This window comes from Dipodomys spectabilis, unplaced genomic scaffold (genome assembly GCF_019054845.1).
Source record: "Dipodomys spectabilis isolate Male_0828 unplaced genomic scaffold, ASM1905484v1 ptg000095l, whole genome shotgun sequence".
Lineage (NCBI taxonomy): Eukaryota > Metazoa > Chordata > Mammalia > Rodentia > Heteromyidae > Dipodomys > Dipodomys spectabilis.
Window position 1 is genome coordinate 3286749 of NW_024870772.1, and position 26222 is coordinate 3312970.

At 40.4% G+C, this 26222-nt stretch overlaps 1 protein-coding gene across 2 annotated transcripts in view; it reads left to right on the forward strand.

The window, feature by feature from the left end:
* Nucleotides 1-26222, forward strand: part of Klf12 (Kruppel like factor 12) — a 355582-nt gene that overhangs the window by 308389 nt on the left and 20971 nt on the right. For both annotated transcript variants that reach the window (XM_042685420.1, XM_042685421.1), the window contains exon 7: nt 21947-22104. In XM_042685420.1, coding sequence (XP_042541354.1) covers nt 21947-22104 — 158 coding nt within the window. The remainder of the gene's footprint in view (nt 1-21946; nt 22105-26222) is intronic.

Sequence of the window (26222 nt, forward strand, 5' to 3'; positions counted from 1 at the left end):
GCTAGTGTAACCTTCCTAGATCCAGAGGCTGTCCCTGCCCACACCCTGGGCTCACAGCAGAGGGCTTCATGTCCTTTGTCTTCACACCTTTTGTCCAGCTGGGATTTGAGTTTCTCTCCTAGAAGATTCAGGCAAGTAGGCCAGTTTCCTTCTGTTCCATGAGAACATAGTCAGGGTGCATCAGAACTTAAAAAAGAATAGTCATGGGCTGGGAAGGTGGCTCAGTGGTAGAGCGCTTGCTTTGCATGCATGAGGCCCTAGGTTCGATTCCTCAGCACCACATAAGCAAAAAGAAAAAAGCTAGAAGTGGCGCTGTGGCTCAAGTGGTAGAGCGCTAGCCTTGAGCTGAAGAGCTGAGGGACAGCGCTCCAGCCCAGAGTTCAGGCCCCACGACCAGACCCAAAATAATAATAATAATAAAAAAAAAAACAATAGTCATGAGCTGGTAGTTCATGTCTGTAATCCTAGCTACTCAGAAAACTGAGATCTGAGGATCATGGTTCATAGCCAGCCCTAGCATAAAAATCTAGCATACATTCTTATCTCCAGTTAACCAGCAGAAGGCCAGAAGTGAAGCTGTGGCATGAATGTTAGAGCACCAGGCTTGAATAAGAAAGCCTAGCAAGAACGCAAGGTCATGAGTTCAAGCCCCAATGCCTTCAAACACATCATCATCATCATCATCATCATAGTTATTATGAAGCATTTAATTCCTTACAGGAAAGATGTAACAGGAATGCAAAATTACAAAGTTAACAAGAAAAGGAAAATATCAACAGCCTTAGTTCTCCAAAACTATGTCCCATTTGAAGCCTTCTGTTTTGTGTTCCTCGTGGAGTTCTGAGGCCTACTTTCAGGGGGATGTGAATCACATTAGCCATGGGTGTGCTTTTTTTCATCCATGAGTTGTCTTGTCTGCCAGAACAGGCTGCTGTGCTGTTCAGCCCATGCATTCCTGCTGCTCCTCCCTCACCCCCCACCCCACACACGCTGATTTAGACATACATTGGAGTGCACAAACATTCCCCTAGGACTCCTAGAGGGTGTTCCAGGAATGTCTTTTCTGCTTCCTGCTTCTTGAGATGAAAGAACATTTGGCAGAGAAGAGTCTTAACTAGTTGCTTTTAAACAATAAATCAAGAGTTGAACTCACTTAATAAAACTAAGATATGTATGGAATGACTTCTCCTAAATCCTCCTCTGAGACAGTGTTTGCACACACTTCTCTTGACATGGTCAATTTAGGCTGTTGTAACAAAAATATCCTAGGTTGGGTGACTTGTCAACCACAGGACTTTACTTCTCCTTGTTCTCAAGGCTTAAAAAAAAAAAATCCAAGATCACTAGGTACCCATTGCTCACTCCTGTAGTTCTAGCTACTCAGGAGGCTGAGATCTGAGGACTGCAGTTCAGTCAGCCCAGGCAGGAAAGTCCTCGAGACTCTTATTGCCAATAAATCATTCAAAAAACGGGAAGTGGTGCTGTGGCTCAAGTGGTAGAGTGCTTGCTTTACTTAGGCTGAAGAGCTCAGGGAAAGTGCCCCAGGCCCACAGCTCAAACCCCATGACCAAAAAAAACAACAACCAAAAAGCCAACCCAAGATTAAGGTGGCAGAAGGTTTGGTGTCTGGAGAGGGCTGGCTTTCTGGTTCATGATGTCACCCTGCTGTGTCCTCACATGAATCCCATTCATGAAGGCTCCACCCCAATTGTTTTGCCATCTCCTATTATACCTTGTGCATTAGGATTCTCGCCTATGAATATGAAGAACACAGACACCTCACCATAGTTCTTAGCAGCCTTGAAAAGTAATCTGGCTCCTTATCATACCTGTTTATTGTTACAGTTTGAAAACTGGAGAGCTGATCACATATTCTACATCACGAAGACACCACAAAGTTAAATGATTGCACAAGCACCATTCCCTTAAAGCTTACCAGGGTAACTGTGGGTGGACCATTCCAGTTTTTAATTAGCACCTTGCAGAAGATAATATATTTCTGCCAGAGAGGGAAATTATGATTTAGAGTTGGAAATTAGATAAGTTGGAGGAAAAACATAAGATAATCCAAGAATGTGCTGACCCCAGATAAATTTACAAATAGTTTTCCTTGCTGGAAAAACTACTTTAGTATATATTTTTTCTGATTATTTATCATCTCTCTATAAATGCCAGAATGATTCAGAAGTTATTAATAGTGTGGAGTTTTACACAGGACTCTAGAGACTAGACTATCAGGTAACAGTAGTGAATTATAAGCGTTTCATTCCCTGACCTTTGATCCACAAAAAATAACTTTATTAGAGACACACAGCTCCTTAAGTTTCTAATTGAGTTTGTTCTTTCATGACATTCATTCATTCTTTAAAACTGAATTATATGTGAACCCTTTTGTAATTTCTCCTGAGGTAAGCAAAAATACTCATATATTCCCAGCAAGAAATTACACTTATTAAGACCAGGCACTGTCTTCAATGCTTGCTATGTATTAAGTTAATGCCCATCACAACCAGTGAAGACAAATATATTGATTTATTGGATCTAGTAGAAGGGAAACTGAGGCACCATGGCTGGTTAGTGGTCCAGGGCTGCACAGTTTGATGAGTGGGGCCAGGTGATCTGCATGTGGTACCAGGCAGGTGCTTGACCACAAACTTCTTCCTCTAATAGAGAAGCAGCAGGCCAGAATTGAAGTACTTATGAACACAAGTTGAATGAAAGACATTAAGGCTAGGTTTACTGTGGCTTTGTTCTTTGTAACGTTTCAGCCATTCAGCCCTTTTTAGAGTAATCCACTCTACCACCTTTCCCATTTCTTCTCTCCACATGTATTTGTTGTGTCTGTTGTTCACATCTGGTTTTTGTATCACTTTATTAATGTTGTTTCACAAACTTCGTACACATTTACTTACTCGGATTTGAAAGTCTGAAGCTCAGACAGTGTCTTTGTCTTTGTGTCTGTGTGCCACAAAATATGTGGAAAGACAGTTCTAAAGTATTCATGTACATTGAATGGCATGGGTATGTGAATGTTAAATATCATGATTTTGATTCTGAAGCGGTTCTTCACTCCTGCCAGTGTATAACCCTCAAGTCTTCCAGGGCCATTGCTTTATAGTCGTATTAATGCCAAGGTACATTTGATCAGTCTAGTTATCTTCTGAGAGGCTCTGGCAGTTTTTTTCTAAAGAAGATGCTTCGTTTTCATTGACAGTCTACATGTTCTTTAATTTTCCTGCTACAATAAACACAGCTTTCATGGTGGCAGTGGTACACACCTGTCATCCCAGCTACACAAGAGGATTAATATGAGGCCCACAATCTAGGCCAATTGAAGATGAAAGCAAAGGAAAGGGGAGGGCCAAGGGGCGTGGCTACCTTCTCTCATAATCACTATCAATACTTCATTTTGCTCTCTTACCTGCTGTTAGAAGGACATGACCTATACTAATGATGTTATATGTGATCGAATATGGAACCACAACACACCCTATCAATTCTTCATGGCAGCAGCCCATTTGATACAACAATTTTGTTGTTTTTTTAGGAGCCATAATATACATGACCTATGACATACACTTAGCAAATGCTGGCTTGGGTAAAGTTCCTGCTCAACAATATGATCTGTAGCATCACTTGATACTATATAAACTTCAAGAAATAATACAATTATTAAAACAGTGAATTTCTTTGGGCATGAATCATTTTAGTGACTCAGAATCAGATAGTCTTAAAGGGCTAGAGTTTATATTGGCATGTGGAAGAATCAAATATTTATTGTGTTGATAATTAGCTCTCGAGTTGGGAGGGATAGTTGATAATTTACAGAAATCCAAGCTTTCTGGATATAATAACCTTGATTAATGTCACTAGTCTACCAAACAGTCCACAAACTCCACAACCACTTCGTGTGTGTGTGTGTGTGTGTGTGTGTGTGTGTGTGTGTGTGTGCGTGCATGTGCATGTGTGCGTGTTCTGGTATTGGGGCTTGAACTCATGGCCGCTCACTTTTTTGCTCAAGGCTAGTGTTGTACAAGCTAGTGAACCATAGCTTCATTTCCAGATTTTTGCTGGTTAATTGGAGATAAGAATCTCTTGGGAGTGTCTGCCAGGGTTGTCTTCAAACCTCAATTCTTGAATCTCAGCCTCCTGAATAGCTACATTTATATGTGTGAGGTATTGGTACCTAGCTGCCTTCCCCTTTCAAATGAGTTGCATTCTACTGTTGTGATAGCTGGGCAGATACATCTTTGAATGGTAGGCTAAGGAGATTCACTATGGACAGTAAAGGAATTTCAGTCGATGGAGTATAATGTTGGTAATCTGTAAAGAGTGGAGGCCAGTAGACTTAGTTGCATTCTTGATTGGCAAATGTATTGGCTAGCTTACGATAAGATCTGCTAGTTTGAAAGCCACATTTGGGTGGCACTGCTAGTCATTGTTTAGAACACCAATAAGAAAAGAATCGATGCATTCAGGACAAAGACAAATATTTTGCCAGCATTCAGAGTCCTTTCCCAGATTACCTATGAGTTCTTAACCCCTCATCCACATCTCTCTGTCACCCTTAGTTTCACATTTCCAGTTAAAGTGGACAACCTCATAGGGTTGCTCTAAAATTCAAGAGATCATCTCCATAAAGCACATAGCATAGAGCTTGGCATCATTTGTCAAGTGCTTGGTGAACACTAGCTAATGTTTCTCTCCTTCGCCTTTCCAGGGAGAAATTCTGACTTTCCAGTAGACAGCTTTAGATGACCTTTTTTTTAACCAACACCTTTCATTCCTTTTCATCCTGGAGTAATATCAGCATTCCCTGCCCCCCCACACACACACACCATACCATGTCTGTATCTAATTCCCAGTGGACAGTCCTACTTCCTCCGGGCTGTCTTCTTGGCCACCTCAGTTCCCAGGGGAGGGTGGTTCCCTCCTCTGAATTTCTCAAATGATCTGGAACTGTCGTGGCAGTTATATACCCTGAGTAGACTGATGGCTCATAAATTATGGGAATAGCTATGAGCCTTGTCATGCTACTTGTAACTAAGCTGTGTGTTCCTTTAGGAAGAAATTCTAGGGTATCATACCCTGTGATCTCTGAGTCACTGAGTATGCTTTCTTTGCAGAATGGCCTGGCCAGATAAACAGTAAGCTTTAGAGTCAGACACAATGCCTGGCCAGAATTCCCAGCTTGCCACTTACTTGTTGCTGTGTGATCTTTGGGTTGTCCTGCCCAAACCTTAATTTCTTGTCTGCAAAATGCAGGTATCCTGCAGAATTCCATGAAAATTAGATGCATATGTATTAAACTCTTAGCTTCATTCTGTGTAGAAGCAAAGGGTTTTTGTTGTTGTTGTTGTTAATAGGACATTGTTTATTTTGTTAGGCTTTTGTGTTACTAAGATCTCATTAGCTTTATTTTACTGTTATTCAGATTATCAGTAGTTACCTTCTCCCTGATCAATAAGTGGTAGCAAAACCTCTGCTGTCTTAAAAAGAAGAAAAGGTGCGTTTTATATGGGTCTGTCAAAGAATATTTGTCCACCTCATATGGAAAAAAACACCCACATAAGTAATGAGCTTCTTCACCTTAAGAGTCCTAAGTTACTAGGTCTCTATAAACCTATAAGCATGTATTGATGTAATAGATTGTGTGTGTGTGTGTGTGTGTGTGTGTGTGTGTGTGTGTGTGTTATGTAACAATGAATAAAACAAGGCCTGTCACTGCTTGGGACTGAAGCAGGTGAACAATAAATATACCATAGCCTGTTACAAGTGACACCAGATTGAAGAAAAACAAAGCAATAGATGGTGAGGGGTGTCAGAAGTCTATCGAAATAGGATGCTGAGGACCTCCTTCCTGAAGAAGTGACATTTGATCAGAGACATGAGTTAAGTGGTTCCAGAAGCAATGTGATGGTGGTGGTGGTGGTGGTGGTGGTGGTGGTGGTGGTGGTGGTGGTGGTGGTGATGGTGGTGGTGGTGGTGGTGATGATGGTGGTGGTGGTGGTGATGATGGTGGTGGTGGTGGTGATAATGATGGTGGTGGTGGTGATGATGATGGTGATGGTGATGATGGTGAGAAGTGGTTCTAAGCAGAGAAATAGCAAGATTGAAGGCACTGGATCAAAATGCATTGGCCACAATCCAGACACAGTTAGAAAGCCATTTTGGCTGGAGCAGAGGATGCAGAGTGGAGTCCCAGGGTTCCTACAGGACGTTGCAGGAAACAATAAACACTGAACATTGTTCCACCTAAAATGGAAAGACACTGGTGTTTTCGTAGAAGATGGCTTATTTAACTGAGAAGAGGATGAAGGACTGCACGGTGATTAGGACAGCTTTTGTTTCTTTTTAAATGCCATATAATAGGTATCAGAGTAATCACTGACACACTGGAGTGCTTATACTGCTGCAGCTGCTGTGGAAATCTTTGGTGATTCCCCAGAAAATTAAGCATTTAACTCTTTGAACTTTTGTAAATAATTGCCACGTGATCAGTAGTCACACACACCTGGAATCCCAACGCCCAGGAAGCTGTCTCAGGCAGGACCTTCTAACACAGAGACATGAAGAGAGGGAGAAGTATATAGACTGGGAGATGCTGTTCGTTAAAGATCAGCAAATTGTCAACTGAGCACCTTTCCTGCCAGCCACAGTCCTAGGAGGCTGGGGCTGTAAATTCTGAAGTAGTAAGCCGGGCGCTGGTGGCTCACGCCTGTAATCCTAGCTACTCAGGAGGCTGAGATCTGAGGATCGCGGTTCAAAGCCAGCCCGGGCAGGAGAGACTGTGAGACTCCTATCTCCAATAAACCACCAGAAAACGCGAAGTGGCGCTGTAGCTCAAGTGGTAGAGCGCTGGCCTTGAGCTGAAGAGCTGAGGGACAGCGCCCAGGCCCAGAGTTCAAGCCCCACGACCGACAAAAAACAAAAAACAAACAAAAAAAAAATTCTGAAGTAGTAGACCCCCTCTTCATAATAGTGTTCTTTAGCACGTGCTTGCTTTGAAACCCAGATTTCTCATCTAAATTATTTGTATAAGGTTAATCACTGAGGTTAGCACAGAGTGAAGCAGGAACTTCAGGGTTTTCCCAAATACCTACGTCATCACACGTACTATTTTCATTCTTATGACCCTGCGAAGTAGAAAAAAAAAAAATACCTGCGAGCTCATGGATTTTTCTTACATACAACTTGTAATGCAAGATTCTTCATATGGCAGTTTGAATTTATATATTTCAGGCCACTATTTGATGAGAGACTCAGTAAGCTATGGAGGCCGTAATCAGTGTGTCAGAGATTGTTTCTTTTATCCTCTTGTTCTTCCCTCTAATTAGTGTCTCTCTCTGAGATCCCAGAAACAAACTCTTACAATTCAAACCAGTCAGAGAAGCAATCACCTAGATCATCAACTATGTAAACTGCCAACTGTAAACTTTTGCAATATCCCCAAAAGAATTTAGTGGCTGTTAATTGACAGAATAAATAAAAACTATGCATTTCCTTTTTTGTTTTTGGCCGGTCATGGGGCCTGAACTCTGGGCCTGGGCGCTGTCCCTCAGCTCTTTACCCTAGTTATCTTTCTAAAGTACCTGGCCTTTAGGATCATAAATTGGACAGCACGTAATGAATGAAATTCCATGACCGTTGAATTTAATTTATTTTATGAGCTTTCTTTTATAAAAATCCATTCACGTTATCCCTGAAAATACTTCTTTATTACTCGGTTTCTACTACACTGTTAAATTATTACTTGTGCAGCAAGTGTAAAGGAAGGGCTACCCTGTTGTCTTTTAAGCATAAATCTATTGTGTATACACAGATTGTTTTCAATCATTAGCTTCTCTTGTTGGCCATTTCTCATATGTCTCGAAATAAATGACGTTTGTATTATGCTGGCTACACTGGCTAACCTGCGGGGTCCCTTTCATTCTTCGTTTTTTCCTGATCTCCCATTATCCAGTCAGTCACAAAGAACTGACAGTTCTGCTTATTAAATGCTTGAAAACTGGTCCCACGGATTCAGATTTAAGGACACGACTTTGGTTCAGGTAAAATCCACTTACTCAGTTGATGATAATAAATAGTTCTGTACTTGATAAAAGCTGTGACTTCAATCACTTCCTCACCAATGAACCCTATTTATTTGAGCCACACTTTTTCTTCTAAACCTCTGGAAATTAAAACAAAATCATGACACTTTCAAGGCCTTCAAAATGAAGTTCTCTTTAGGAAGACATTCTAAGTTTATTTTCCCTGGCCCTGGTCTTCCTGCCTCTCATATGTCTCTTTCTACCACTTACCTGGCCACCTTGCACATTAGAAAAGATGATTTTGAGAAGATGGTGTGATTTCTTATATCTCCATAACTATCCATTTTTCTCTTACACTTTGTCATTACCACTGACACATGCTGTTAAGATTCACATTTCTCAAGATTCACCGCACGGTGGATCATGTCTGTAATCCCAGCTACTCAGGAGGCTGAGGTCTGAGGATTGAGATTCAGAGCCAGCCCAGGAAGGAAAAGCTGTGAGATTCTTTATCTCCAGTTGATGATCACCAAAGAGATGGAAGGGGAGCTGCAGTTCAAACAGTAAGGCACTAGCCTTGAGAGAAAGCACTATAAGGGACAGTGCCCAGGCCTTGAGTTCAAACCTCAGTACACACACACACACACACACACACACACACGCGCACACACACACACACACACACACACAGAGATTCACTTGTTGGTGTCCTCCATAAGGTCGCCCTCCTCTTCCCAAACAGAATTTGATCCTCCCTCCCTTAACCCCCATAGAATTTTATTATGCCTCCCTTTATCACATAGCACTTTTATGGCTTATATAATTATGATTTGCATACATAATAAATTGGGGAAATTTTTATTATCTCAACAGCTGGTGCCAAATTCTCCAGAACAAAACTCTCAGTGTGGAAAATGTCCTGTTAGGAACACTTGGAAGTAGGCAATGGATAGCAGGCTATTACTGGATCTTGGTTATGACCTTTCCTGCAAGGCTTTGGGCAGGGAAAAGTAGCTCCACCTGTGATAGGGAAGGAGTTTGCTGTTTTCTTGCATAATCTTGGCGTGAGGATATTTGGGAGAACTCACCAGATATGAAAAGAGCCTAAGGCTAGGTAGGACCAGTGAGCATCACCGAGAGCCAAAAATGTTTTATTAATAGAGAGAATATTAAGCAGAGCGTAGAGGAAGCTCCTAGAGTTCTTTGACCTGTATTGTAAAAATACGGGCAACCAGATGCACTGATGGTACAGGAAAGTTACTCTTGTCATCTTGAAACAGGAAATACTTTCTGTACAAAATATGTGGTATAAGCTGGATGCTGGTAGCTCATGCCTAAAAATCCTAGCTATTCAGGAGCTGAGATCTGAGGACCACAGTTCTAGCCTGGGCAAGAATATTTGTGAAACTCTTATCTCCAATTACCCACCAGGAAAACAGAAGTGGTCCTGTGGCTCAAAGAGTGCTAGCCTTGAGCAAAAAGAGCTCAAGGGCAGTGCCCAGATGTCAAGTTCAAGCCCCATTACCAATCTAAAAAAATGTGGTATAGAAAGAGAAGAGTAGACCAAAGCTATTAAGATCTTGACTTCCCAGATACATAATATCCATTAGTCACTTGCACATATACATGTGTTTTTGTGTGTGTCTATATGTGTGCACACACGTGTGTTAGTACCATGGCTTGAACTTTCTCTCAGCCTCTGACAACATGCACTGGAACATGCACACCTCCAGACCAACATTTTACTGGTTAATTACAGATAAAGTCTTATGGACTGTTCTGTCTCTTCTGTCTTTCAAACACAATCGCCCAGATCTTCACCTCCTGTGTAGATAGGATTATAGACATGAGCCCAGCAAGTTAGTCATTATTAAATACACATTTGAAATACAAATATCTGAGAGGTTTAAAAGAGATTTAATGTCCAAGATACCATGACTCATAAATTATAATCAGCTATGAGTCATATCTTGATTTTCAGACTAAGATTTCTGTTTATTTCTTCCACGAAAAGCAGGATTCATAGTCAAGCATGGAATTCCAGCTAGCAGGGAGGTAAATTGAAAATTAAGGTCTAGGCAGGGCAAAAATATGAGACCCTACCTGAAAAACAGCTAAAGCAAAAAGGCTGAGAGTATGGCTTAAATGGCAGAGTGCCTGCCATACCAAGTTCAAACTGCAGTTAACACACACACTCACACAGTTATTATTTTTTCTTTGAAGAACAAATGCAGCAGTGGTACTCACTAAACACTGTGTTGAAAATGAACTATACAACTTGTGGATGGGGACAGGAGGGAAAAACTGAGAGAGAGCCAGGGAAGGGGTGACACTGCTCTAAAAGAAATGTACTCTTTATCTGACAGGTAATTATAACCCCTCCATATATCACCTTTACAATAACAATGAAGTATTTTTTTTAAAGTAGTAATATGGGCTGGGTGCCAGTGACTCAGTCCTGTAATTGTAGCTACTCAGAAGGCTGAGATCTGAGGATCATGGTTCAAAGCCAGCCCAGGCAAGAAAGTGTGTGAGATTCTTCCTTTTTAAATACGTGTTTATTGTTATTGTAAAGGTGGTGTACAGTGGGGTTACAGTTAATGTGTTTCTTTTTGAACAGTGTCACCTCTTCCCTCATTTTCTCCCAGTTTTTCTGTCTGAACTCCCCCCCCCCACACACACACAAGTTGTATAGTTCATTTTCAATGAGATAAGAGTTTAGTGGACCCTTATCTCCAATAAACTGTTCAGATAAAGCTATAAGTGGTAATGTGGCTCATGTGGTATCCAGGTCTAGAGTTCAAGCTCCATGACCGGCAAAAAAATACAATAAAAAGTGATAGTAATACGGGTTTATTAATCCCCAATTTTTTTTAGAAAATTAAGCTCAAATTCAAATTTCACATGCTTATTTCTGCTTTATTATTTCCCATTTTAAGGGAAGCATATTCCGTTTATTTTTTGTTGTTATTGTTGTTTCTTTTGTCCTGTGTATCAATCAAAAGTTCCCCTAGTTCAGAAAACACAAATCTGGTCTCTTGTATTTGAGTTTCCTAGCAACCAAACAAAAAAGCAAACAGAGTTTGTAGCATTCTTTAGGAAAGCTGAAAGAATGTTGCTCGGCAGGTTTTCCTTCCTACTGAGTGAAGGCCAGGGTGGGAACACCCTCAAAGGAAAATGAGGACTCTGAGCCTTCAGTGTGTAGAGCACCATATCAAACTCCAGCTCTGCTACCATTTACCTCTGTGGTCTTGGAACAGAAATCAGACTGGCAGTATCCTTGACTTTCAAATGTCTTCCATATAAGAAATTAGGTCCTTGCACAGGTCATTGTAACCCCTCTGTATGGTATTTTATTTTCACAATAAAAAAAAAAAATCAAAAAAGAAATTAGGTCCTGTTACCTATTACATTCATCCCTCACTATATCATTCACTTGTGACTTCACTGTATTTCGGGTTTGGGGATTTCTTGTTTTTCTTTCGTTTTTTAGTTTTTCTTTTTAATAGTAAATAGGGATGCCTCACTTATCACGGGACTGTCATCCCATCCAGAGATGCCCCTCCCCCGTAGCTAGAAGTGAACTGCTATATAAACTTGCTGCTTTGTGGGTTTTCACCTATCACAGTGGTCTTGGAACATAACTTCCATAATAGATGAAGGGTCACCTCCATACTGTGCCAAAATTAATTTTAACAAAATATTAGAAGATTAAATGAAGGAAAGAAAAACAAAAAGCAAACTATTCTTCCTCCTTCAAATGAGGAGATTTTTATTTTTCTTCAAAATTCAAATACATAGCCATAATATGAAGGGGGAAAAATGCCTATTTGTGGTACCAGACAGTCATTTTGACCACCAAAAACCCCCACTCATCACCAATAAGTCCTACTTGGTCTTGTTATTTATATGTTCCCATCTGAGCAATAAAAACATTCAATAATTTATGTAAGCTTAAGTACCAAATAGTTAGCTGATATCATTCCTGTGTTGTTTAATAAAACAAATCTCCAGTGTAACATAGCTCTGGTTAATGATCAGCATAAAATAGATGGAAGCTTGTGTTGATGGTCATGTCAAAAGTTTATTTTATGATTGCACTACTGTGTCTCAATAGAACTACATATTTGGGACATCTTATATCCATTTACATACTTATAAGATAGTTTCATGGTACACTGTCTTTATCCAAGCTGTTTGATTTTCTTGATGGTGAATCTATGTCATTAGAACATTTCTGATACAGGAAAATGAGGCCCTTCCTATCCATTTCTCTGCTAAAAGATTATTTGGGAAGAGACTGAAATGAATGAGCTTGGTAAATCCCTCTGAAGATACAGGAAACACCCCTTTTTCCCACTTCCCTTTTCTTTCAGCCTTTCAAATGTCTAGGGATAATAGAAAGACACATGTACCCGCACTCGAGTAACTTCAAGTTGTATCTTTAGTCAGATAAAGAGAATTTATTCTCTCATTCACCAAAATTCAAAGCCAGGTATATTCAAGAGCTCTAGAGATAGACATAAATAAAGTGCATCTCTTCTAGGGCAGTAGGGGTCACTAGGCAAGGCCCACCTTAAGGACATTTGGATTAAAGTAATTACCTGTAATCCTCTTCTAATCTAGAATGTTTTTCCCAGTTTCTCATGATCCACCAAACTATAACTCCTGACGTAAACCATAATTTAAGCCCCTATACATTCTGAAGTCTGTGGAAAAGCCCCTCCATATATAAGCAAATTGTGTCTTCCACTTAGTCCAGTGTAAGTCAGAAGTTTACGCTTGTTTCAGAGCTTTTGTTTTATCTTGCATTGTGAATTGCGTTTGTGGTATAAAGTGAATTAATTGCAAAGTAACGTGTGTGTGTGTGTGTGTGTGTGTGTGTGTGTGTGTGTGTAGCCCTTGAACTCATGGCTCTCCCTTGCCTTTTTTCACTCAAGATTGGTGTTCTACCACTTGAGCCACCCCCCTTCTAGCTTTTTCCCTTCCTTCCTTCCTTCCTTCCTTCCTTCCTTCCTTCCTTCCTTCCTTCCTTCCTTCCTTCCTTCCTTTTTTTGTCGGCTGTGGAGCTTGAACTCTGGGCCTGGGCGCTGTCTTTGAGCTCTTCAACTCAAGACAAGCGCTCTACCACTTCAGCCACAGCACCATTTCTGGGTTTTTGGTGGTTAATTGGGTCTCATAGACTTTCCTGCAAGGGCTGGCTTAGAACAACAATTCTCAGATCTCAGCCTCCTGAGTAGCTAGGATTATAGGTGTGAGTCACCAGCACCTGGCCCACTTCTAGCTTTTTGTTGGGTAATTGGAGATAAGAGTCTCATAGACTTTTTTGGTTTCAAAGCTTGATCCTCAGATATCACTTCTGAGTAGCTAAAATTAAAGACCTAAACAGCACTGCAGAAGTAACTCTGTGTGTGTGTGTGTGTGTGTGTGTGTGAGAGAGGGGGGGGGGGGGGGGAGAGACTAACAGATAGACAGACAGACAGATAGACAAAGATTGGGACAGTCCAGGATTTTGAACCTCAGGGCTTGGGTGCTGTCCCTGAGCCTTTTTGCTCAATGCTAATGCTCTACCGCTTGTGCCACAAACCTACTTCTGGCTGTTTTCATGCTTAATTAGTGATGAGTCTCTTGGACTTTCTAGGGCTGGCTGACTTTCTCTTCAGTAGCTGCGATTACAGGTGTGAGCCACTGGTGTCTGGCTAGCAGTAACTAGTTTTAATACATACTGTGCATCTAAAATAGATCTTTTTGCTCAGAAACAATCCTTTATCAACTGGTGGCCTAATTTCATTATAAAAGTTTAATAATAAAACCAATCATAGCTGGTGACATTAACAAGTCATTTTTAAAATTCTGGTTATTGTTAAACTTCTTCCCTTAATGCAACTCATAATCTTACTCTCTAAATTATAATGCATCCAAAAAAGAGCAGAAAGATAAGCCTGTAATAGTTTGGAGTTTTTAATGATCTAGAAAACTATGTGAAAAACAATATTTGATGGCAGCTGTTACAGTTAAGTAAAATCATGATGTACTGTGAATTCAGCTCCAGTCCCTCCCAGCCCCCTAGAAAGGCTCATTTGTAAACCCATTATCTTTAATCAGCTTGGTTGGAGATTTTGTTTATTAAAATAAAACTAATTAGAAATGCATTTTGGGCACAGTCTGTTCATGTGAAAAAAGAAGTGCCAAGCCCTCGTTTGAATACAGGCTGCGACTGAGCTTTTGGGCATGTTTTAGCAAATGTATTGCTCTTGATTTATACATTTTGTAAAAACATTTTTATTGAATCCAAATTCAAACATGATGTCTTAGTCAGAGCTTCTGGACTGATCTTAGAATTTCAATCTGTTTTTTTTTTTTTTTTTTGCTAGTAGTTTCCCTTCAGAAAGTATAAACAGGAATGAAAAGAGAACTCTGTGCAGGGGAATGTGTGCGGTGTAGGAATGCAGGTGCTATGGATTTGGTGATGACGTTATCTCAAGGTATCCCCTTCCCCCATCCCCAATTAATGTCAGAGAAATGACAATGGATGTACTTTGATAGAAGCAGTCTCTGGTAGTGTGGAAGAAAGGAGGTCCCTGCATCTGAGAGCCACCTGCTGGCTGAGGCAGAGGCTGCATGGTAACCTGGATTACCCCTCCCAGCCATGTGTGTGCAATCTTTCTGAGAGCCCGCTATACTTGGTTAATTGAACATCTCACCTCCTGTGTGCTATGGCCTGTCTAATTCATTCCCAAGGAGGCTTTTGGTTCACTAAGAAGAAAGATGTTCTACCTACCTATATTCTGTGGCAGAGCTAACTCAGAATTTTTGTAGGTAATACTTGACTCAAAATAACCCTAAACTTGGAAAACAGCAGAAAACAAACTTCTGATGCCGCTGCTTTTCTTCTGGTAGCTTTATGGTTCAACCAACTCAAAACACTTTCTGGTAAGATTGTATGCAAAACTGGAATGGCAGAGTAGGGACTAAAATTCTGTGGCCTTGAGGGTACTGTCCCATACCACTGCCACATTCAGCCTTGAAAAAAACATTCCCCAGTGAGGAAATGTACAACAACCTTCAAAAAATATTTACTTAAGTGGAAGAGGAGGTATACCAAGCACCTGCCTTTCAAAATTGGTTTACCTTTCAATTTTCTACATTCAAGCATGCTTTGGGATGTTTTATAAATGGGTTAGAGTGAAACCTTAAGCAATACAAATTATTTTGTTTTTTTTTTTTTTTCTTTTTGGTCAGTCATGGGGCTCGAACTCAGGGTCTGTGCACCTTCCTCGAGCTTTTGCACTCAAAGCTAGTGCTCTACCACTTTGAGCCACGGTGCCACTTCTGGTGGTTAATTGGAGATAAGTCTCATGGACTTCCCTGCCTGGACTGGCTTAGAATCACAATCCTCAGATCTCAGACTCCTGAGTAGCTGGGATTACAGGCAAGAGCCACCAGTGCCTAGCTTTGTTGCTTTCTCATATTTTATTATATGCCGGTTTGTAAAAGCCATCTTCCTCTGATTCAGTGTAAAGCAATAGTGAAGCTTGAACTCTGAGATCAAGCCCTTAGGTCTTGACTTCAGTGATAACTTCTTAGTGCCTTTGTTTCTTCATCTATAAGATGGAGATACTAATGGTATCAAACTCACTGGGTGGCTTTGAGTTTAAAGCACAAAAAGCAGAACGCATTCTAAGCATTCTGTTAATGTTCCCTGTCATCCTAGCTGTGCTTTGTGTTCTCTTGTTGAAATCCTTCATTTGAATTAGCTAAAACCATTTCAAGTCCAGGGTTTTCTCCTTTGATTTTTTTTCAGTATATGTCCTCTCTCTAGCCTTGAAAGAATGCCCTGCCCCCATCCCCCTTTTTTTTGGAGGGGGGTCCCATCGTGGGGCCTGAACTCTAGGTCTGGGCGCTATCCCTCAGCTCTTCAGCTCAAGGCTAGCGCTCTACCACTTGAGCCACAGCGCCACTTCTGGCTTTTTTTTTTGCTTATGTGGTGCTGAGGAATAGAACCCAGGGCCTCAGGGACGCAAGGCAAGCGCTCTACCACTGAGCCACCTTCCCAGTCCCCCCACCCCCTTTTTTTAAACTCCTATAGGAACTCCAGTTTCAGTGAAGAGCATCTCATCACTCGGTCTCTTATCACTGGCTGATTGCAGTGAATCTTCATTTCTTTCATGGCAGCCGATGTAGTACATTCTATTTCAGTAGAGCTGTTTCTAGCTGTTGACTTTTCGGGCCTCTCTGGGTATAGTTCTAGTTGAACTCGCTATCTCAGGCAAATCTGTTATGCAGCTTGAACTCAAGATTCACTCATTTGTTCTCTCTCGATCTCATTATGACCCGGTGGTGCCTGCTACGTCTCTTCAGACATTTGTTCACTACTCTAAATGGTTTAACCTTCTGGTGAAGAGAAGGGACTGCCAGTGTTTCCTCTTTTCCAGTGCATGTGTGTATTTACTTGAGAATTTGGGAGCAGAGTAACAATTACCTCATGCATTTTTTTTTCTAAGACTGGACTCGAACTCAGTATCTGCCCCTGTTGCTCGCTGGTTGGCACTCTGCCACCTGAGTCATCCATTTTTGATCGTACGGCAGTTGTTACTGAGGATTATTGGAGGACTCTTGTATAAGAGTATGTTGTTTGACTAGCACATTTCCATCCTTGAGAACAAGTCCAGCTTTTGAAGCAGAAAGTCGGGTCACATGCATCTCGGGATATCACATGCCTTCTAAACAGGGACCATGGCTAAGGACAGGTAAAGTAGAAATCTCCAGAAGTGTATTGAGCACAGTTCTGTTCACAAGCACATATGCTTCTAGGGTGCCTTAGTAAGAAGGACCAGGTAACATTGTCTAGAAGCGAAGAGCACTCTCACCTTTCCCTAGGTGCAAGCTGCCTGACAGCATCAAAGAGAGCCCTTCTTTCCCTTCCCCCTATCCTTCCCAGAAATGTCCGTGGCCCCACCCTGAGAACTGTATTGAAAGTAATACTTTCGAATTCCATTCTCTGGGACTCAGAGGAAAGAACTCTGTGTGTGTGTGTGTGTGTGTGTGTATGTGTGTGTGTGTGTGTATGTGTGTGTGTGTGTGTGTGTGTGTGGTGTGTGTGTGTGTGTGTGGTGTGTGTGTGTGTTGTGCTGTGCTGTGCTGGTACTAGGCCTTGCTCGCTCTCGCAGCTTTTTCACTGAAGGCTGGCATGGGAGCACAACAGCCATACCTCCAACTCCCTGCTTTTTTGTTGATTATTTGGAGATAATTGACTTTCCTGCCCAGGCTAGTTTTGAATCATGATTCTCAGATCTCAGCCTCCTGAATAGCTAGGATTACACGTGAGAGCCACCAACAGCACATACGGTTTTAATGATTTGCCAGACTCTTTGATGTCCAGAAGCATTTAAACCCGGAACTTGATTAAATGTGTTTAGGAGTAAGGAATTCAATGGCTATTATCTGAAAACTCACAATCAAACAATTGTAGTAAGAATTCAATAACCAATTAAAAATTAACTAAGTTTATGAAATGAAGCCTTAAGAATAGCTAGCTAGATTCACTCATTGATGTTTAGCAAACATTTCTCAAATTCCAACAGTAGAGGTACAAAATGACCTGGCACCTTTCCTGTCACCATATTGGACTTAGCCATAGACTTAACACAGTCAAACCCCAAGTTAATGGTTGCTATTCATCCACTGTGCCTGTTAACTCTGTAGTTAAGTTATCTTTGTTGTACAGATAATTTTAGATAGTTGTTCTCCATAATATTTTTGAAATAGTTTGACTTTAGGATGAAGAAAATCAGGGAATGAAGTCTGGTGTTATTAAGGTCATCTACTTGTCTTGATTTTGACGTGAAGGCAAGATTCCTGCTGAGGTAATTTCATGACACTATTTCACCAGCACTTCTGTTTCTTTACCCAACTTTTATGTAATAGTGGATGTATTGTGCCAGGCCATTGTGTCATTAGTTCCTTTAAAGCCGTTTAGTAGTTAATTGGTTTTGATGTCAATTTTTTTTAATTTTCTTGGTAAACATGAATGAATCACAATTACATGGCTAAAATCAACCAAGGAGAAAACAGTGCATGTATTTATATAGTTACATATAGACTTCTACATGTTAATGTACAGAAAGTACTATGCAAAAATTTTCTTATTACAGAATAATGTTAATTTCAAGGTAGCAACAGCATGTCTTTTGTATGTTTATTTTTCTGCCTGTTCTAGGACTTGAACTCATAGTCTAAGCTTTTTTGCTAAAGGCTAGCACTCTACCACTTGAACCACAGCTCCATTTCCAGCTGTTTTTTTTGTTTGTTTGTTTGTTTTGTTTTTGTTTTTTTGGTAATTAATTAGAGATAAAAGTCTCACAGACTCTCCTGCTCAGGTTGGCTTTGAACTGTTATCCTCAGATCTCAGCCTCCTGAGTACCTAGAATTACAGGAGTGAGCCACTGGCACCCAGCTCCACCTATCCTTAAAAACAAACAAACAAACAAAAACTAAGATGTTAAACATCATGCAACATAATAAATGACAAAATTTTTAAGGTTCCTGTGTCCAAATCCATTTTTATTTCTATGACTGTTTACTTAGGAAATGACTTTCTGTTGTGCAGTTATGACACACGGTCTTATTCACATGGATCATATACAAAGCTGTAGTGTACTTTGTCAGGGGTGACTAAAAGCTGCTCTTTCACAGGATAGACTAGTCACACTGTTTTGACTCTTTTCACAATAAACTCCAATCCGTACAAACTGGGTTGATTATGTAGAAAACCACAAATCCACGTTGATTGATACAAAGGTTGGAAAAAAGTTACTTAGCCACATTTCAGCCTTGCATAACCTATGTTCTTCCACTGGAGGGTAGATCCTGCATATAACTGCAACATGGGAAGGTAAACAATATTTATAATTAGTCTTACCTAGTATAAAGCTTTGGTTACCTAGTGTGATATTTGGAGAAGCAAAACAACATGTTGAGAATGTTAAAAAGCAGACATTCTAAAGGAAATATTCAAAAACAGTTTATTGGAATAATGCAATAGTATAGTATTACAAGCAGTCTTATGTGTCCACCACTTAGGACAAAATTGGTGTTTGAAACGCTGGGATGAATGTTTACTGAGTTGCTATCATATTTTGTAAGTAACGACTCAGCAAACAGCAGCTTATGAACAAAGCAACTCAGTGCTTTTGTAAAGTTTTATTTGTTTGCATACTGTCTATAGCTATTTCTGTGATTCAATTTCAGAGTTGATTAGACACAGTATAAAACCCTATAGAGTTTTAACTGAAATAAATAAAATTGCCGAAATAAACTATTTACTAAATAAACTCACTCTGTAGGAAAAAAATCACCAATCCTTAAGCTAAGTTGAAATGTCATCTATTTTAAATCAATAAATGAGATGGACTTTATGTACTATTAATAAAAAACATGCCAGTTGAATTATAAAAAGCCATCAATTGCAAGAAGCATCCACATTTTTAGAAATGCTAAAATGTGAAAAATGCGTATGAGAATTGATAAATTATAGATATGAACTACTTGTATCCACATCGATAAATCTCAGCTGTTTTGGAAGTGGCGCTGTAGCTCAAGTGGTAGAGCGCTAGCCTTGAGCTGAAGAGCTGAGGGACAGCGCTCAGGCCCAGAGTTCAAGGCCCACTACTGACCAAAAAAAAAAAATCTCAGCTGTTTAATATTCAAAGGTAGAATAGCTTGCTAGAATAATTTTAACAGCATAATGTTATTTGTCTTCTCCTGTTTGGCTAGCACTGAACTACTTGAGCCACAGCTCCAGTCCAGTTTTTGCTGGTTAATTTCAGATAGAATCTCTCAGGTTTTTCTGCCTAGGCTGGCTTAGAACTGTGACTGTCAGATTTCATCTTCCTGAGTACCTAGAATTTCAGGTGTGAACCACCAGCACTCAGCTATTTTTAAAGCTATGATATTAAGTATTCCTATGAATGCAGATTATATATAGATAACCTAAATGAATTGGTGAGCTAAATAAAACTGATGGTAGAACTATTACATGGAAGAGGGAAAAGGAAGACATGGGAAATTGATCTTATTTGTAATGTTCAGCTAAAAGATACTTTATTAAGAAAAACTAATTTTAGCTTAGAAATATAATCATAAGGAAATTACAAATATGTCAAAATGTAAGAAACTTAATTTTTAAAAGTATCGAAACAAAAACTGAAATGTGTCAAAATATTAATACTGGTAAGATTTTATGGTAGAAATTTGAGTGATTACTTTTTTATCACAGTTCACAATAACTCTAAAGAACTTCATGGGTAAGTAAGAAAAGATGAGTCATACTTTCTGTCTCAATCAAAAGAGATTAAGGTTTGAAAAAAGGTACATGCTAATCAATTACCTGACATTGCAAACTAATCCTGTTTTTCTACTGGAGCATTAAGATTAAACAACATGCAAGTCAGGACCAAACTTTATAGTTCAAACATTTTTCATAATAGTAGTACAGCTAATCTTTAAATACAGTGCACTTTATTCCTGACCACAAGAAACCACCACCTAGGAAAGTTAAATGTCAGGTGCATTTTATTGCACAGAAATAGCTTGCTATGAGTCATGTTTTTGAGGTACCCGTGCCATTTCTTTCAGCCTGACCTCACTTGTTTTGAAATGCGCACTGTGATTCTGCACAATTTTATGTTACTGCATGAAATGCAGACTCTTCAATAGATGTATTTTGTCATTTGTCTAGAGCAGGACTTTCTAAAATATTCTCTGTAAGGGATATTCAGAAGTCCAAGACTGTGAGGTATTCATTTACTACCATAGGGTTTTTTTTCTTCCTGACTAAGGAACTTATTTACTTAGCATTGCTTTCACTCAGTTTGAGTTCAAGTTTTGGTTTGATTTGGTTTGATTTAGGTTTTTGAGACAGAGCTCACTGTGATGCCCAGGCTGGCCTTGAGCTCACTCACAATCTTCCTGCCTCAGCCTCCAGAGTATGAGAATCATCAGAAATAAATACGTTATTTTCAGAAAAATGAGGGACCTGGAAAAAAAAAATGTTACGTGAAGTAAGTCAGGCTCAGAGAAAGGACTTTTCACTTATATGTGGGTGTTTGATCTAAATTATAACTGTGTAAACATATACAAGGTCGTAAGCATATATACACAAACATACTTAACTAAAGTATGGTATATGCAGGGAAGGATTCCAGTGGTATAACTCCTGTGAACAACAGACTGTTTAACAAAATGAAAACCAGGAAGCTATAATGTGCGTTTTGGGGTAGGGGGACCAAGGGGGAGCGTACCAGTGGAAAAAGGAAGGTTGGCAAATGTAGTCATAATATTCAGTATACAGATGTGAAAATGGAGCTAGGTAAATTGAGGGGATGGGTAGAGTTGGGAGAGATGGGGGAAATGCTGAAAGGGAGACAGGGATCAAGATGCACTGTACTCATAGATTGATGGGTTGCATGGAAACCCCTTTGTACAATTGCTTAAGGATAACGAAAATTTTAAAAAAATCTTTTTAAAAGAAGAAAAGAGAAAAGAAGATACATCCAAGGAGGTGGTGGCAGGGAACGTGGACACGAGGATCATGTGGCTGTGGGGTTTGCCACCCCATCATGAGACCCAATTCTAAGCTAGACCAGAGAGAGAGTGAGAACAAGGGGGGGGAGAGAAGAGAGAGGAGAGGGGGAGGGAGGGGAAGAGGGAGAGGGAGAGGAGGGAGAAAAGAGAGAAGACAGGGAGAGGAGAGGAGAGGGAGAGAGAGGGAGAAGAGAGAGGGGGAAGAGAGGGAGAAGAGGGAGGGAGGGAGGGAGAGAGAAGAGAGAAGACCGAGAGAAGAGAGAAAGAGAGAGAGGGAGAGAGAGAGAGATGTGCTTCTTACTCCATGACTCCATTTTTCTGTTTTCCAGTTCAATTTCACCATTTAGTATCGAGAGCACAAGGCGCCAGAGACGTTCCGAATCCCCCGACTCCAGGAAACGGCGCATCCACAGATGTGATTTTGAGGGATGCAACAAAGTGTACACAAAAAGCTCTCACCTGAAGGCTCATCGGAGGACACACACAGGTACAGCTCCACGGGCCCCTCACCTCCGTGTCAGTGGGAGCCCCACAGGGCGCTGCCATAGTATGCTATTGTACTGCTTTATACTGCTGTCTGTCTTGAATCAGTTTCTTTCCTCTGGACAGAATGCATTTTTACAAGCCAGGTGCTGGTGGCTCATGCCTGTAAGATCTCATGGACAAAGAGAGACTGTTCAGTGCTGGGATCAGTCCAGAGCTGTTCATGCTCTTTACTATGTCTTTATCCCAGATCCTAGACACTGTTTTTAAGTCAACCTCTTTATCATGAAGGCAAAGAATGCATGTGATTCACAGTTTCCATCCCATCGGGAGATTGTGATTACAATCATACAGGAAGTGTGGACTGTTCTTGTTACTGACTTTCTATGGAGTCATTTCTGCTATATGATTGATCTGTCTTCTGTGAATCATCATATATTTTGAGTTCTTCTTGTTCTAGAACACATTTTTGCTTCATTTTCACACAGACACTTCTATTCATCTTATCCCAGAGAAAGGCAGTGAGAGAAAGAAAGGAATTATTTAGTTATTTTTATTTTATTTTATTTTTTGGTAGGTCATGGGGCTTGCACTTTGGGCCTGAGCTCTTCAGCTCACGGTGAGCACTCTACCACGAGCCACAGTGCCACCCTTCCAGTTTTCTGAGTAGTTTATTGGAGATAAGAGTCTCACAGACTTTCCTCCCTGGGCTGGCTTTGAACCGCAATCCTCAGATCTCAGCCTCCTGAGTAGCTAGGAGCCACCAGCACCCAGCAGAAAGGATTTTTAATCAGGCACTATTAAAAGATTTAACTCCATAACACTGAAAGATTGCATCTTATGATTTTTAACTTAGGCTGTGAGAGGAGATGTGATACCATTTATGTAACACAATACGCAAAGCATTATACACCCTGAATGCTGAAGGCCAATTAACTAGCTTGGCTTTATTAATAAAACGCAGTCACAGAGTTGAAGGGTCACGATGGACTTTATATACGGCAGAGTCAAGTATGCTTCCTACTGGAAGTATCCCTGGCTGGTCATCTCACAGAGAAGAGTCGCTGCTGTGTACTTTCTCACACACTTATCCCTATTTCCTGTTGTTTGATTTTCACAACAGCCTAGTAGATGCAGCTGGTAGGATCCTGTCTCCTCCAGCATGGCTCCTGGCTCATTTTCTCACCATTCTATACTTCACATAACATCTTACTCCTTTGCAAGACATGCTGGGTAAAATTCCAGGGCAGAGACGTGGTGTCTTTGCAGTGTACAGTTTCCTCTTTGGATCTCGGAACCTTCTGGATGAATGTGATGCCTTCAGAGCTCACCTTGAACTTCTCCATCACTGCCCCTCGTTTTCCTGAACTCCTCATTTCTCCAAAGCAGACACCGTCCATCCTCTCATCCTGTCTGTGCAGATAGCTCAGCTCATCACTGGGTCCTTGTACGTCTTCATGCCACATGAAGGGAAGGTGTCTCATTTGTGGACTTCTCTGTTACATGCAAAACATTATCACTTCTTTTGCTGCTGGCTAGATGTAGCTCGTCCCTTGTACCTATAATCACCATCTTTCAGACCACACATGCAAGGTTGTATTGTAGTTGGAGCTACTCCTGCAGCGATGGCTTCCCTGGGATCAGCGTATAGACAGACACTGGCTGGCTACAGGACAGAATCTTCATTCTGGTATCATTGTCTTCAGGTTGCACAAAACTTTTCCACTCTGGGAACTATTGTGTACACATGGTATTGATCAGGACCCATCATTCTAATCAGCCAAAACCCCTCCCCACCCATCCTGTTAGCTTTCTTCTTCAGCTTTTCCATCTTTGCCAACTTAATTGATGGATGTATTGGCTAGGACCGGTTCAAGGAAAATGCCCTGAGACAGCAAGACCCTAGAGAACTCATCCAGGTGGGTCATCATTCTGTAAGTAATAGCTTAGAACCACATCATGGTGCTACCTCCAACCCAAATTTGTGTATCTTACAGCCATCCACTTAGCAGACAGAAATAGTTGGCTCTGTAGATCTGAGGTTTTCCAACTGTGTAGATGCAACCAATCTTGGATTGAAAATATTAAAAAATGAAAACTTTCATCTGTACTGAATATGCATAAATCTTTTTGTCTTGACATTCTGTAATGATATGGTGGCTATTTATGTGTCATTTCCATTGTCTTAGATGTTATAAGATATCTGGAAGGGTACCTGGCATATTCAGGAAGATGCCTGTTAGCCATATGTAAATCTGTTTTATATGAGTCTTGACCATCTAGCAAGTATTATATCTGAGGTAGCATGGAATTCCTCTCCAATCCCAAGAGATGACTCTAATCTATTGGCATAGACTCCTGAGCTATCAAGTAACTTTTTTTTTTGGGGGGGGGGATATTTTAAGAAAAGGTCTTGATCTATATCCCAGGATGACCTTGAACTTACCTCTGTAGTTCAAGTTGGCTTCAAATTTGTGATCCTCCAACCTCAGCTTCCCATGTGTTGGGATTATAGGCAGGCATACACCACTACACTTGGCTCAAATATCCATTTTTAATATAAATAAAGAATGAGACAAGGGGTGCCAGTGACTCATACAATCCTATCTACTCGGGAGGCTGAGGTCTAAGGATACACCTGCCCAAGCAGACAAATTCAGAATACTCTTATCTAAAATCAACCAGCAGAAAGCTAGATGTAGAGACATGTTCCAATGGTAGAATGCAGTGAAAAAGCCAGCCAAGAGTTTGAGGCCTTAGTTTCAGCCCCAGTACCTGAACAACAACAACAAAAAGAATAGAGGGAGGGAGGGAGGGAGGGAGGGAGGGAAGGAAGGAAGGAAGGAAGGAAGGAAGGAAGGAAGGAAATTTGATTAATTGCCTCAGACTGGTTCAAAGTGAGCCATGTTGGATTCTGATTTATGATTATACAAAAGGTTTCATAAGGTAGTGTTCAAAATGAAATCAAAGCCAGTTGTACAGAAATTCAGGTTGGCTTACATGCTTTTAATAAATATCTTCTTAACCTTAACTCTGCTTTCGGCATATTGAGTAAGTTATTGCGTGTGACCAGTAATAATGAATGTGGAGTGGGATTATAACTGATGACTTATGAAAGGGCAGAAAACAAGTCCATGAGACTCTTAACTCCAATAAACCACTAGAAAACTACAAGTGGCTTTGTGGCTCAAAGTCGAAGAGCACTAGCCTTGAGTGAAAAAGATGAGAGCACCTGGCCTTGAGTTCAAGCCCCATGTCTGACTCTCCCTAAAAAAAGATACAGCTTAGCAGCCACTTACATGGTAGATGTCATATGGTGTCACCAGTGTAATTTCAGTGACTCTTCTACATGATTAATAGTGTGTAGTGTGTTTAAATTAATAAGCAGAGTATCTAGAGCAATGTAGTCAGTCAAATCTGTGCTCTGAATAAGTAGTACTCTAGATTTCCCTCATTTTAAGGGCTGTATTAAATATTACATGATTTACACTTGCCCTCCAGATAAATAAAGCTGGTTGTATAGAAATTCAGGTTGGGTTACATGCTTTTAATAAATATCTTCTTAACCTTAACTCTGCTTTAGGCATATTGAGTAAGTTATTGTGTGACCAGAAATAATGAATGTAGAATTGGGGTTATAACTGATGACTTACGAAAGGGAGGGGAGTGAGCTTAGAATTAAAAAAATAAAAATTCTAAAAAATAATGGTTAGAGAAACTTGTAAAAGTGCACCACAGGAACACTCAGGCGCCAGTGATTCCTACAGCCACTAGATGGAGCACGAGACCCAGATGTTGAGTGTGAAGAAAGAAAACGAGCTCTCCTGGTGTGTGTGACACCATATGAAATGGAACGTGACTGTCGGTGTTCTGCAGACTTTGGCAGTTTCATGATGAAGGAAACAGATAAAGTTAAGCTTAAAAAAATGGTTAAAAAAAAAAACTGTGCATGTACCCTGTAAAAATATTCCATTTCAACTGAATCTGGAAATGTTTTATGCTCTTAAATTAATATCAAATCATCTAATCTGTGGTGCTCTATAGCCAATACTCTTTAGTGTTCATTTTAATTACTGTAAAAACTGTTAACCTGTAATTTTTAAAAATTGCACCAATGGCTCC